We start from the raw sequence: 12,130 nt of genomic DNA, 5'->3' as shown, positions 1-12,130 counted from the left end.
ATTGCTTTTTGTATAGAGTTGTTTGTTTGTAATACTGAACAATAATGAAACAACTTTTCATTATTGGTTTGTGAGATTTCCATGTTAAAAATAAAATGAAATACGAAATTATTGGTTTTAATGTTTATTTCTTCTATATTTGACCTACTTCACAATGTCATATCTTTATTGTAACAGAATATTCTTTTGATTATAAGTTTCAGTGCAAAACTATATAATTTTACAATGGGAGAAAATTAATACTGAGCAGAATTATGTTCAACTTATTGTTGGTTCGGCCCTCCAACACTACTCAGGTTTCTCATGTGGCCCCTTGGAAGAATTAATTGCCCCCCTGCTCTAGTGTGTCTACCTCCAAAATCCCCTACCTGCCATGCTCCTGTCTCCTGAGCATATGCTGATTTCATCACTGAATACCATTGCTGCCTTGGTTGCTGTGTCTTCGTCTTCTGATCTACTGTCAAACATTTCCAAGGATACAACTACCACAGTAATGTCAGTTTGAAAGCCTCCAAGGATAAATAATGCTATTGCCATACTAGAAAACTCCGTGAAATTGAGACAGCAGTCAGTAAGGTTTTATTCAGATGGGACAATGACACGTTTAAATCTCCACCTGATCTGCTGCTCAAAGTCACCTCCATTTCCCCGGTCAGTTTCCCAAGTTTCACGAATCTCATGTTGCTCCAGAAATATTTGGATTGACTGTGAGAGACGTCAATCAGAGAGCCCACCCACTCTGCCCATTGTCTCCTCTTCCTCTTCCAGAGCTGGTTCACTTCCTATAGGGACTGAAAACCAAGTGAGGAGATGGTGAGTGAAGGAGCAGCTTTTATACAAATTGTATCCCATAATATCCACACCAATCTTCAGGCAGTCTGACTATCCTGTGGGTAATCAGGGGTGGAAATGTCCCTTATGCTGTGTGAGAAGATCCAGCTGAGAGAGCTGTTTACTCGGTGCTTTGTGCTGAATGAGAGAAAATGAGGGCTGCAGATGCTGGAGATCAGAGCTGAAAATGTGTTGCTGGAAAAGCGCAGCAGGTCAGGCAGCATCCAAGGAACAGGAGATCATTCCTGAAGAAGGGCTTATGCCCGAAACGTCGATTCTCCTGTTCCTTGGATGCTGCCTGACCTGCTGCGCTTTTCCAGCAACACATTTTCAACTTTGTGCTGAATGTTTGACTGGAGCTGTGTGTTGAATATTGAGTGTGTTTATTTCCCTTCTGATGTACAGGCTTTTGTTAATGGCTCATTCCTGAATATGAGAAGGTGAGGTGTAATTATCCAGGAGATGCAGAGGATTCTTACTGATTTCCTGTTGCGTTCTGTATGTGTTGGGAGCTGGTTATTATCCTGTGAATTGTGAATGGTAACTTCTCTTTGGTGTTTGGATCTGTATATTTCTTATCTTTTTAAGTTCCTCCAAGTTACTCAAAAAATACAGTGCGCAGGTTCCTCAAGAACAAACCACGACAAGCAGACCAAACACAGCCAGAAACCCTAACCACCTTACCATACATCAAAGAAGTTTCAGAAATTGACAGCCAGATTACTAAGACCCCTCGGAATCCTAGTGGCACACAAACCCACCAACACTCTCAAACAAAAACTAACAAACTTAAAAGACCCAGTACAACCTATGGACAAAACCAACGTCATCTACAAAATTCCATGCAAGGACTGCCATAAACACTACGTAGGACAAACAGGAAGAAAGTTAGCCACCAGGATACACGAACACCAGCTAGCCACAAAAAGACATGACCCTCTCTCCCTCGTAGCCCGACACATGGATGAAAAAAACCACCATTTCGACTGGGACAACACATCTATCCTGGGACAGGCTAAGCAAAGACATGCCAGAGAATTCCTAGAGGCCTGGCACTCCAACCACAACACCATAAACAAACACATGATCTAGATACCATCTATCAACCCCTCAGAAAACAAACAGGAAATGACATCACCACAAAACCCCCAGGAACCCCATCCAGGAGAAAGATATAAATAGAAAGAGGGAGACAACTGCTTCACTTCACTTGGAGGTCGCCACTGATGATGTTACCATGCCAGGTAGTGAAACGTCTGGATATCAAACCTACAGCTCAGCGAGCAAACCTACACCCTAAGTTCCTCCAAGGCATCCCATCACTGTATCTCTGTAACTTAATCAGAAAAAAGAAAAATAAATCTCATGAATATAGAGCGTTTCACGACCATCAGATATCCCAAGTGTTTTACAGCCAATGATGTCCTTTTGTGGTCATTGTCTTGATGTAGGAAACAGACAGCTAGTGTCTGCACAGCAAGCACCTGCTGCTGGAGATCTGCTGTCATAGTGGCATCCATATGTCTCGCTCCATAATCCCACACCCACTGTCACTTATCTGCAACCACTCTGTGATTCCCATCATCCAAATACACCCCCTCTTTCTGACTCCCTTTGTCTTCCAAACAGCAATGTGAGAATGACCAGGTAATATTTTTTACCGGTGCTGACTGAGGGATTCATGTTGACCAGGACACGAAGGAAGACTCCCCTGCTCTGCTTTATCTCCCACCAGTTTCAGTGAAATCTAATATGATGGAGAGAAATGCCCTGTTTGCTGATCATTTAGCTGTCATATGGAACTGGAAACAGTTTGTTGGTCTGTAAACTGAGCCTTGCTAATGAAAATGGTATATTGAGTCTGTCTGATATAGAAAGGTTGAGCTGGTCTGTGGAATGCTCAGTGTAGCATGTTGGAAAGAATACAGCATTACTGGAACGGTTTCAGAATTGAAGAATTACAATCATGTAGAAAGATTGGAAACAGTGGAAGTGATTCCCTGAGAAGAGCCAGCCAAGCAATTTCTTAGAGGTTTAAAATCATGAAGGGATTAAATAGACGAAGTAAAGAGAAACTTTCTGATGGCACGGTAGTCAATAACTCAATGTTTCAAGTGAAGGATTGTTTTGAAGTACGTTTTCCTTTGGCAATAATGTGTAGTTGAATTTTGGAATTCTATTATATGATAGGATGATGAATATAGATTTGATAGTAACCTTCATTAGGTTCAAAGCTGGACTCATTAAGTATTCCTGGTGCTGCTTTTGACCTGTCTATCTGCTGGATTGATGATTAATCTGGAATGAGGGTTGTGCGATTGTGTTGGAATACAATCTTTGTGGCTGCTGATGGCTCAATGCACCTCATGGACACCCACATTTGGAATATGTTTTCAGTCTACTTGCCTCGTCATGAGGAACATGGTGAAGGAGTCATTCATCAGTTGGGAGAGAAGTAACATAAAAACTAGGAAAAGGAGTAGAGAGACAGCCCTTTAAGCCTGCTCCATCATTTAATATGATCATGGCTGACCATCCATCTCAGGATACTGTTCCTACTTGCACCCCACAAGTAGTAATTTTCCTTGAGCTCATTCCTGATGAAGGCTTATGCCCAAAGTGTCAATTCTCCTGCACCTCGGATGCTGCCTGACCAACTGTGTTTTTCCAGCACCACACTCTTCAACACTTCAGAGAGCAGTTCAGGTTTAATCATGTTCTGTGGAACTGGAGTCAGTGTAGACCAGACCAGGCAGTTGTAGCAGGTTCCCTTCCTTGAAGATCAGTATTTGGGTTTCTTTCCAAAAATTTTAATGTTTTTGTGTTTTTATTCTGAATGTATTCAAAAAATTCCAAAATGTATTAAATTCATTTCCACAACGTGGAGTGGTTGATGTGAAACTAGAAAAACGCAGGAGGGAGTAAGGGACAGAAGAATCTGCTGATAGAGGCATAGATATATACAGCGCAGAAACAAACCTCAAAGTTTGGGAGAAGATTTGTAGCTCAGGTGTGCATTGTTGTGGTTCTGTTCGCCGAGCTGGGAATCTGTGTTGCAGACATTTCGGCCCTGGCTAGGTGACATCCTCAGTGCTTGGGAGCCTCCTGTGAAGCGCTTCTGTGATCTTTCCTCCGGCATTTATAGTGATTTATATCTGCCACTTCCAGTTGTCAGTTCCAACTGTCCGCTGCAGTGGCCGGTATATTGGGTCCAGGGTCGATATGCTTGTTGATTGAATCAGTGGATGAGTGCCATGCCTCTAGGAATTCCCTGGCTGTTCTCTGTTTGGCTTGTCCGATAATAGTGTTGTCCCAGTCGAACTCATGTTGCGTGTCATCTGAGTGTGTGGCTAAGGATAGCTGGTCATGTTGTTTCGTGGCTAGTTGGTGTTCATGGATGCAGATCGTTAGCTGTCTTCCTGTTTGTCCGATGTAGTGTTTTGTGCAGTCCATGCATAGGATTTTGTACACTACATTGGTTTTCTCATGCTGGGTATCGGGTCCTTTGTCCTGGTGAGTTGTTGTCTGAGAGTGGCTGTTGGCTTGTGTGCTGTTATGAGTCCTAGTGGTCGCAGTAGTCTGGCTGTCAATTCAGAAATGTTTTTGATGTATGGTAGTGTGGCTAGTCCTTTGGGTTGTGGCATGTCCTCATTCTGTTGTCTTTACGAAAGCAACCACCCCAACACACACAATAGAAGTTGCATCAAGACACTGTTCAAAAGGTCCACAACACACTGCAGCACACCAGAACTACAAAAAGAGGAAGAAGAACACTTGTACAATGTATTCGCCAAAAACGGATACACCCGCAATTTCATCAACAGATGCCTAAGGGAAAGACCACGGAATGAGGACATGCCATAACCCAAAGGACTAGCCACACTACCATACATCAAGAGCATTTCTGAATTGACAGCCAGACTACTGCGACCACTAGGACTCATAACAGCACACAAACCAACAGCCACTCTCAGACAACAACTCACCAGGACGAAGGACCCGATACCCAGCATGAGCAAAACCAATGTAGTGTACAAAATCCCATGCAAGGACTGCACAAAACACTACATAGGACAACAGGAAGACAGCTAACAATCTGCATCCATGAATACCAACTTGCCACGAAACGACATGACCAGCTATCCTTAGTAGCCACACACTCAGAGGACAAGCAACATGAGTTCGACTGGGACAACACTACTATTATCGGACAAGCCAAACAGAGAACAGCCAGGGAATTCCTAGAGGCATGGCACTCATCCACTGATTCAATCAACAAGCACATCGACTTGGACCCACTGCAGCGGACAGCTGGAACTGACAATTGGAAGCGGCAGATAAAAATCACGATAAATGCCAGAGGAAAGATAACAGAAGCGCTTCACAGGAGGTTCCCAAGCACTGAGGATGTCACCTAGACAGGGGATGAAACGTCTGCGACACAAAATTCCCAGCTCGGCGAACAGAACCACAACAGCAGAAACAAACCTTTCGGTCCAACTTGTCCATGTCAACTAGATATCCCAAAATAATCTAGTCTCACTTGCCAGCACCCAGCCCATATCCCTCCAAACCCTTCCTATTCATATACCCATCCAGATGCCTTTTAAATGTTGCAATTATATTAGCCTCTACCACTTCCTCTGGCAGCACATTCCATACATGCACCACCCTCTGCGTGAAAGAGTTGCCATTTATATCTTTCCCCTCTCACCCTAACCCTATGCTCGCTAGTTCTGGATTCCTCCACCCGCAGGGAAAAGACTTTTGTCTATTTACCTTATCCATGCTCCTTGTGATTTTATAAACCTCCGAGGTCACCCCTCAGCATCCAAAGCTCCAGGGAAAATAGCCCCTGCCTTTCAACCCCTCCCTACAGCTCATATCCTTCAACCCTGGCAACATCCTTGTAAATCTTTTCTGAACCCTTTCAAGTTTCACAACATCCATCCGATAGGAAGGAGAGCAGATTTGCATGTAATATTCCAAACGTGGCCTAACCAATGTCTTGTATAGCCACAACATGACCTACCAACTCCTGTATTCAATACTCTGACCAATAAAGGAAAACATACCAAATGCCTTCTTCACTATCCTATCTATCTGCGACTCCATTTTCAAGGAGCTGTGAACCTGCACTCCAAGGTCTCTTTGTTCAGCAACACTCCCCAGGACCTTACCATTATATATGTATGTCCTGTTAAGATTTGCATTCCCAAAATCCAGCACCTCGCATTTATCTAAATTAAATTCCATCTGCTACTGCTCAACCCATTGACCCATCTGATCACGATCCTGTTGTAATCTGAGGTAACCTTCGCTGTTCACTACGCCTCCAACTTTGGTGTCATCTGCAAACTTACGAACTATACTTCTTAGGCTCGCATCCAAATCATTTATATAAATTATGAAAGGTAGTGGACCCAGCACCAATCCTTGTGGCACTCCACTGGTGACAGGCCTCCATCAAAATTAGTCTTCCTCCAATTTAGAACTTCAGCTTTTGGATCTGGTCTATCCTTTTCCAGCACTATTTTAAAACTAATAGAATTATGGTCGCTGGCCCCAAAGTGCTCCCCTACTGACACCTCAGTCAACTGCCCTGCCTTATTTCCCAAGAGGAGGACAGGTTTCATACCTTCTCAAGTAGGTACATCCACATACTGACTCAGAACATTTCTTGTACACACTTAGATTCCTCTCCATCTAAACCTTTAACACCGTGACAGTTCCAGTCTATGTTTGGAAAGTGAAAACTCCCCTACCATAATCACCCTATTATTCTGACAGACAACTGAGATCTCCTTACAAATTTGTTTCTCAGTTTCCCGCTGACTATTAGGGGGTCAGGAATACAATCCCAATAAGGTGATCATCCCTTTCTTATTTCTCAGTTCCCCCAACATAACTTCTCTGGATGTATTACCGGGAATATCCTCTCTCAGTACAGCTGTAATGCTATCCTTTCTCAAAAACAGCACTCACTCTCCTCTCTTGCCTCCCTTTCTGTCCTTCCTGTAGCATTTGTAACCTGGAACATTAAGCTGCCAGTCCTGCCCATCCCTGAGCCACATTTCTGTAATTGCTATGATATCCCAGTCCCATGTTCCTAACCATGCCCTGAATTCATCTGCCTTCCCCGTTAGGCCTCTTGCATTGAAATAAATGCAGTTTAATTTATCAGTCCTACCTTGTTCTCTGCTTTGACCCTTCCTGCCCTGTTTGACTCAGTTCTTTTCTCAACTGTACCAGTTTCAGATTGATCTCTTTCCTCACTATCTCCCTGGGTCCCACCCCCACACCTTGCTAGCTTAAATCCTCCCGAGCAGCTCTAGCAAATCTCCCTGCCAGTATATTAATCCCTTTCCAACTCAGGTGCAATCCATCCTTCTTGTATAGGTCATTTCTATCCCAGTGAAGAGGATGACAGGAGGCCTGTGTGAAGCATAAACATCAGCATGGACCAATCAGACGCAATGGCATGTTTCCCACTGTACTTCTGTGTTTGTAACTATCCATGTTTGGATTTGAACTCTCAATCTCTGCCTTGTTCATTCAGAGCCATAGCATATCAGCTGCTGTGACTGGAGATATTTTGAAATGTCCTTGTATGCCTCCATTAAAGATTTTACCTGAAGGGCTCAGCCTTTCCCAAAAGCCCTGGCTTAGATTTGATTGTTTTGCCCAGACTGTGACTGACAGTTAAGTTTGACAGGTGCTGTGTGAACAAGTGCATTGTATCCAATTTCACAGGATTAACCAGAACCCTTCAATCAACTACTCTTGTATTTTCCTCAGCTTCTCACACTTGCTGCCCAGAATGTTTTCTTCACATAATTTGGGAAAACAAGGGGAGAAGTTTCGATATATTTGTTTATTTAACATTCCTCATATGAGATTTTAACACATACTCTGAGCTGGAAACTGGTCTTCGCCAGCAGCTCTTAAGGAATTGATAGCCTGATCTTTTTACTCCATATAGCTGTCTTATGGAAGATGGGGGAGCTGGACAGGGGATTAAAAGTAGCCACATCGCCTGTTCCTGGTCACGATCCCTGCTGGAAATGGGGGTGTGACAATGAAGTGAGGAAAAAGGACTTGTTTCTGATTCCCAGTCCCACAGACAGGGGATAGCAAACTGGCACTCACTGTGGAACAGTCTCTCATTGAGGAGCAGAGCGAATTGGAGGAAATTATGTTTCCTTTTTGTTCCTTTTTACAGAAGAATTGCACTGTACTACAACAGAGAATACAGAGAGGATATACATTGCAGACAGATCCTGACCATCACCCAAAGAACAACCACACAACTGTGGGAAGACCTCCAGTCCTTTCACAGCATTGCTTAACACAGAAGGTTGGGCAGTGAAACTACCATCTAGAAATCGGTCATATCAAGGGAGTTTTGACACATCATCAGATGTTAAACTGGTCAGAGGTGTGATGCCTACCATCAGAACCAATGTTTCTGAAGATATGTCTGTGGGTGACCAGTCAGAGTGAGGCTGGGAAGAAGTGTAACTGAGTTCCAACTGTGGCGAGAGCTTCAATCATTCATCGAGCCTCATGAACCTCTGACTCATTCTGCAAGTGAGCGCCTTCTCACTTGGGTGGGTTGAAGAGATTTCTGCCCTTGCAAGATTGCCTAACATGAAATTTGCATCTGCCATAACCACTGTTAGCTTAACAGCAGCTACATGGAAGAGAAACTATTCAAATGTGAAGCTTGTGATAAAGCTTTCATAACATCAACCAGGCTCCTGCGACATCAGATGATTCACACAGGAGAGAAACCCTTCAGATGTGAGGTTTGTGGGAAGACTTTCACTGAGTCTTGCAATCTCCTGACACACCAAAGGATTCACACAGGAGAGAAGCCATTTGTTTGTGAGGTGTGCAAAAAGGTATTCTCTCATTCATCACACCTCCGTGTACATCATCGCATTCACACAGGGGAGAAACCATTTATTTGTGAGGTGTGCAAAATATCATTTTCGAGCTCATCACATCTCCGAGCACACCAACGTATTCACACAGGGGAAAAACCATTCCTATGTGAGGTGTGTGACAAATCATTCTCACAGTCATCAGCACTTCGTGCACACCAACGCATTCACACAGGGGAGAAACCATTTGCATGTGAGGTGTGTGACAAATCGTTTTCAACATCTTCTCAGCTTCGTGCACACCAACACATTCATGCAGGGGTGAAACCATTCATATGCGATGTGTGCAGTAAATCATTTTCAGTGTCATGGCTCCTCTGCAGACACCAACGTATTCACACTGGGGAGAAACCATTCAAGTGCGACCTGTGTGACAAATCATTCTCAGAGTCATGGAAGCTCCTACTCCATCAGAGAATTCACACTGGGGAGTAAACTTTCACACGTGTAATATTTTTGTGAATGTTCTATAATATCTTACTTCTCCTGAGACACAAGAGGGATAACTTCTTCAGGAATGTGACAAGGTTTTCACCCACTCCTTTAAATTCCTGAAACACCAGAAGATTTACACAGGGGATAAACCACTCAAGCATCTGGTATGTGACAAGGCTTTCAGACAGTCAGCATATCTCATGCTCCATCAATGCGTTCACACAGTGTGATCTATAACACAGCCATCACATATTTGCTTGACTCCTGGCACATGAATGAACTCACTGATGCTGGTTCTTACAAATCTGTCCTGGTGTTTGAACCTGTACACAGTCTCACTGTGCAGGATGTTCAGTGGGACTGGGACACAGAACAGGAAGCAGCTTTCACTCCCATCAAACAACTAGTGATGACATCACCAGTGCTGAGGGATTATGATGTAACAATGGAGTGACCCTGCAGTGTGATGTCAGTGAAACAGGACTTGGAGTAACCCCCAGGCAGTGAGGACAACCCGTTGTATTTGTACCCAGAGTGTTTACACAAAGTGAACAGCACTACATAGATTGAGATAGATAGGATATTGTTTTTGCTTGTCAGCACTTTAGCCAGTACAATTCAGAAGAGAGAAAGTGATGCTCATTTCTGAACACAGGCCACTTCACAGCATCTTCTTCAAAACACTTCTATCTATTCCAAAGCATTTGCAAAGTTTGCTACTTTTTTTCCTGGAGATATCACTTAGAAGTGAAGTACAAGCAAGGGAAGCAGACGTACATCATTGTCATGCTGCAGAGAGCTGCACTCTCTCTAAGAAGGCTGATGTGGGGACAGAGTGAGAGATCTTTCAGACCCAACAAGAAGCCACAGCACATCATGCTCTGGAAGTCATCAATCCAGCAGAGACTTTCTTTGCAAATATTGGAATATCGAGAAAATGTTCTACAATTCTGCAATTGGACCTCATGTTGTGAGATTTACAGACAATGTTGGTCGATAATCCTGAGTGTGTGAAGAATTACATTGATAACCAATTCTCAGTTCAACTCACAGTGTTGACCCACCCTGTGTATAGTTTAATACAAAGGTCTGTATTCTTTGGAAACACAGAAAAATGCTTATATGCTGCATTTGTTTCAGCTCAACAAAATAAGATTCAGCCATTGCTGGTTCATTTGTCAGGGCAATGCCTTGACCAATCAATGCACTTGCTTGGTTTAAAATTTAAATAAAGACCGATAGTTAACTGCCAAAAATTATTACCTGGTGCATTCTTCAATGTCTGCGCCTCATCCAAGCTGAAACCACCTGCCAACCAATTAACACTGTCCTTTCCTACAGTACAAGTGTTGACTTTCCCCTTAAATTGGTATTTTTGCAAATTGTCCTGATGAGTGGAAAACAAAAAGCTTTGACAAAATATCTTTTTTCTCAGCAAAACAGTTTTCATTTGTGTATGAGCATTTCCATGACCATATCTAAGGAATAACTTGTAAGTAGCCATATGTTTAATTTTATTCCTTGTTATGAAAAATGGGATGTTTAAACAAAGTCTATTTTACATGTGGCTTACTTTATTACTGTGGTCTCTGATGCCATCAAATGTAAATAAGGGACTGAGTGCAGTCACCATTTTACACACTGAATGAAACACAACATAAAATCAGAAGTGCAAGTCCCAGGGCATTACAGCAGTGATATCATTCAGAGGACAGAGGGACACATGAGAGGGGGGGGGGGGGGAACATATGTGAGAGAGAGAGAGAGGAAATGGGGAAGGAGGCACAAGAGAAACGAGAGAGAGGGGCTGAGGAGAAAGAAAGGTAGGGACATAGGTGAAAGAGAGAGAGGGGAGGACAAGAGACAGAATAAAATACAGTAGCAAATGAAAAGGGGTGTATTGAAGAGGGAAGCCTGAAGAAGGGCACAGAGGGAAAGGGTCACAACAGAGGTAGGGATACTGGAGTAAGAGGCACACAGAAAAGTACATTGGGATTAATTAGCTCAACTCTTGCCTTCTTTCTCTTTGAATAACCATTTCTATTGTTGATTTCCTCTTGATCCACTTAATGAGTGAGTTGTACAGGGAGTCCTCTGGCTCTGACAACTTTAATCCATGTTCATGGAATAATTCATCTGGAGTTGGACTGGAACCCATAACCTTGTTCTCTGAGTCAGAGGGCTGTGGGCTCAAGTCCCACTCCAGGACTTCAGCACAGATAATGTGGTTCACACCCTTGTGCAATACTGAGTTGTCAAAGACATTACAGAGGAAGGGTGGGTTGAGGCAATTGAGGGATTTAAAAATAAAATGCTCACTTACACCAACACTGACTTTCCTGGGAAGAGTGTATTATTCCTTGAGTTTTAATCCTTACATACTATTAAAACTGTGTTTAAACAATAGAACTTTGCTGAGTGTTAGCAAAAGCAGATAGAAAGCAGAATGATTCAACAGCAGGACTGATTGAAGATGATCCCTTAAGATGTCCATTTGAGCTGATACTAGAGACTTTACCACCTTTCACAGCTTCAGGAACCCAGACAGAAAGATAACACTGACACCTGTATCTCTAAATACTTAACACTTTAAATTAAATCAAACTTTAGGGGAGAAGAGGTAGCAGTCTCTATGGCTTTTTGACACTTTTACTTTTGAAATAGTATTGCATCATGATGAAGGTTGTTCATGTTGCTATTTGGAAACTTAGACTCTAAACAGAAACTGCAAAGTATAGATTTAAATTTGCTTTGTAATTCTACAGAACATATTTTTGGAAGTAGGGGATATTGCATTTGTTTCAGTTTTGAGTTCTTGAATGATACTGGGGTGTCTGGAAAACAGTTTGTTTACATACATGTTAATAAAGCAGTCATGATTCTGGTGTCACTATGATAGCACTATCTTGAGGTAGGTG

General features: G+C 42.8%; 1 protein-coding gene across 2 annotated transcripts; it reads left to right on the top strand.

Moving 5' to 3' along the window:
- Positions 1 to 772: 772 nt before the first annotated feature.
- LOC122541640 (zinc finger protein 664-like) lies at positions 773 to 9,427 on the top strand. Of its 2 annotated transcripts, none has more exons than XM_043678570.1 (2): positions 773 to 813; positions 8,054 to 9,427. In XM_043678570.1, the coding sequence occupies exon 2, from the start codon at positions 8,529 to 8,531 to the stop codon at positions 9,210 to 9,212; it is 684 nt and encodes a 227-aa protein (XP_043534505.1). In that variant the 5' UTR covers positions 773 to 813; positions 8,054 to 8,528; the 3' UTR covers positions 9,213 to 9,427. The 2 variants fall into 2 exon arrangements, with proteins under 2 accessions (XP_043534505.1, XP_043534504.1); XM_043678569.1 differs by having other exon boundaries at positions 793 to 813; positions 7,814 to 9,427.
- Positions 9,428 to 12,130: the final 2,703 nt, after the last annotated feature.

Source organism: Chiloscyllium plagiosum, chromosome 37 (assembly GCF_004010195.1).
Source record: "Chiloscyllium plagiosum isolate BGI_BamShark_2017 chromosome 37, ASM401019v2, whole genome shotgun sequence".
In the NCBI taxonomy this organism is placed as follows: domain Eukaryota; kingdom Metazoa; phylum Chordata; class Chondrichthyes; order Orectolobiformes; family Hemiscylliidae; genus Chiloscyllium; species Chiloscyllium plagiosum.
Note: the sequence above shows the minus strand (reverse complement) of the source record. Positions and strands in the feature narration are given on the sequence as shown.

Excerpts from the sequence above, each read along its gene's own strand:
- LOC122541640 (XM_043678570.1), top strand. The coding sequence starts at position 8,529 with ATGGAAGAGAAACTATTCAAATGTGAAGCTTGTGATAAAGCTTTCATA.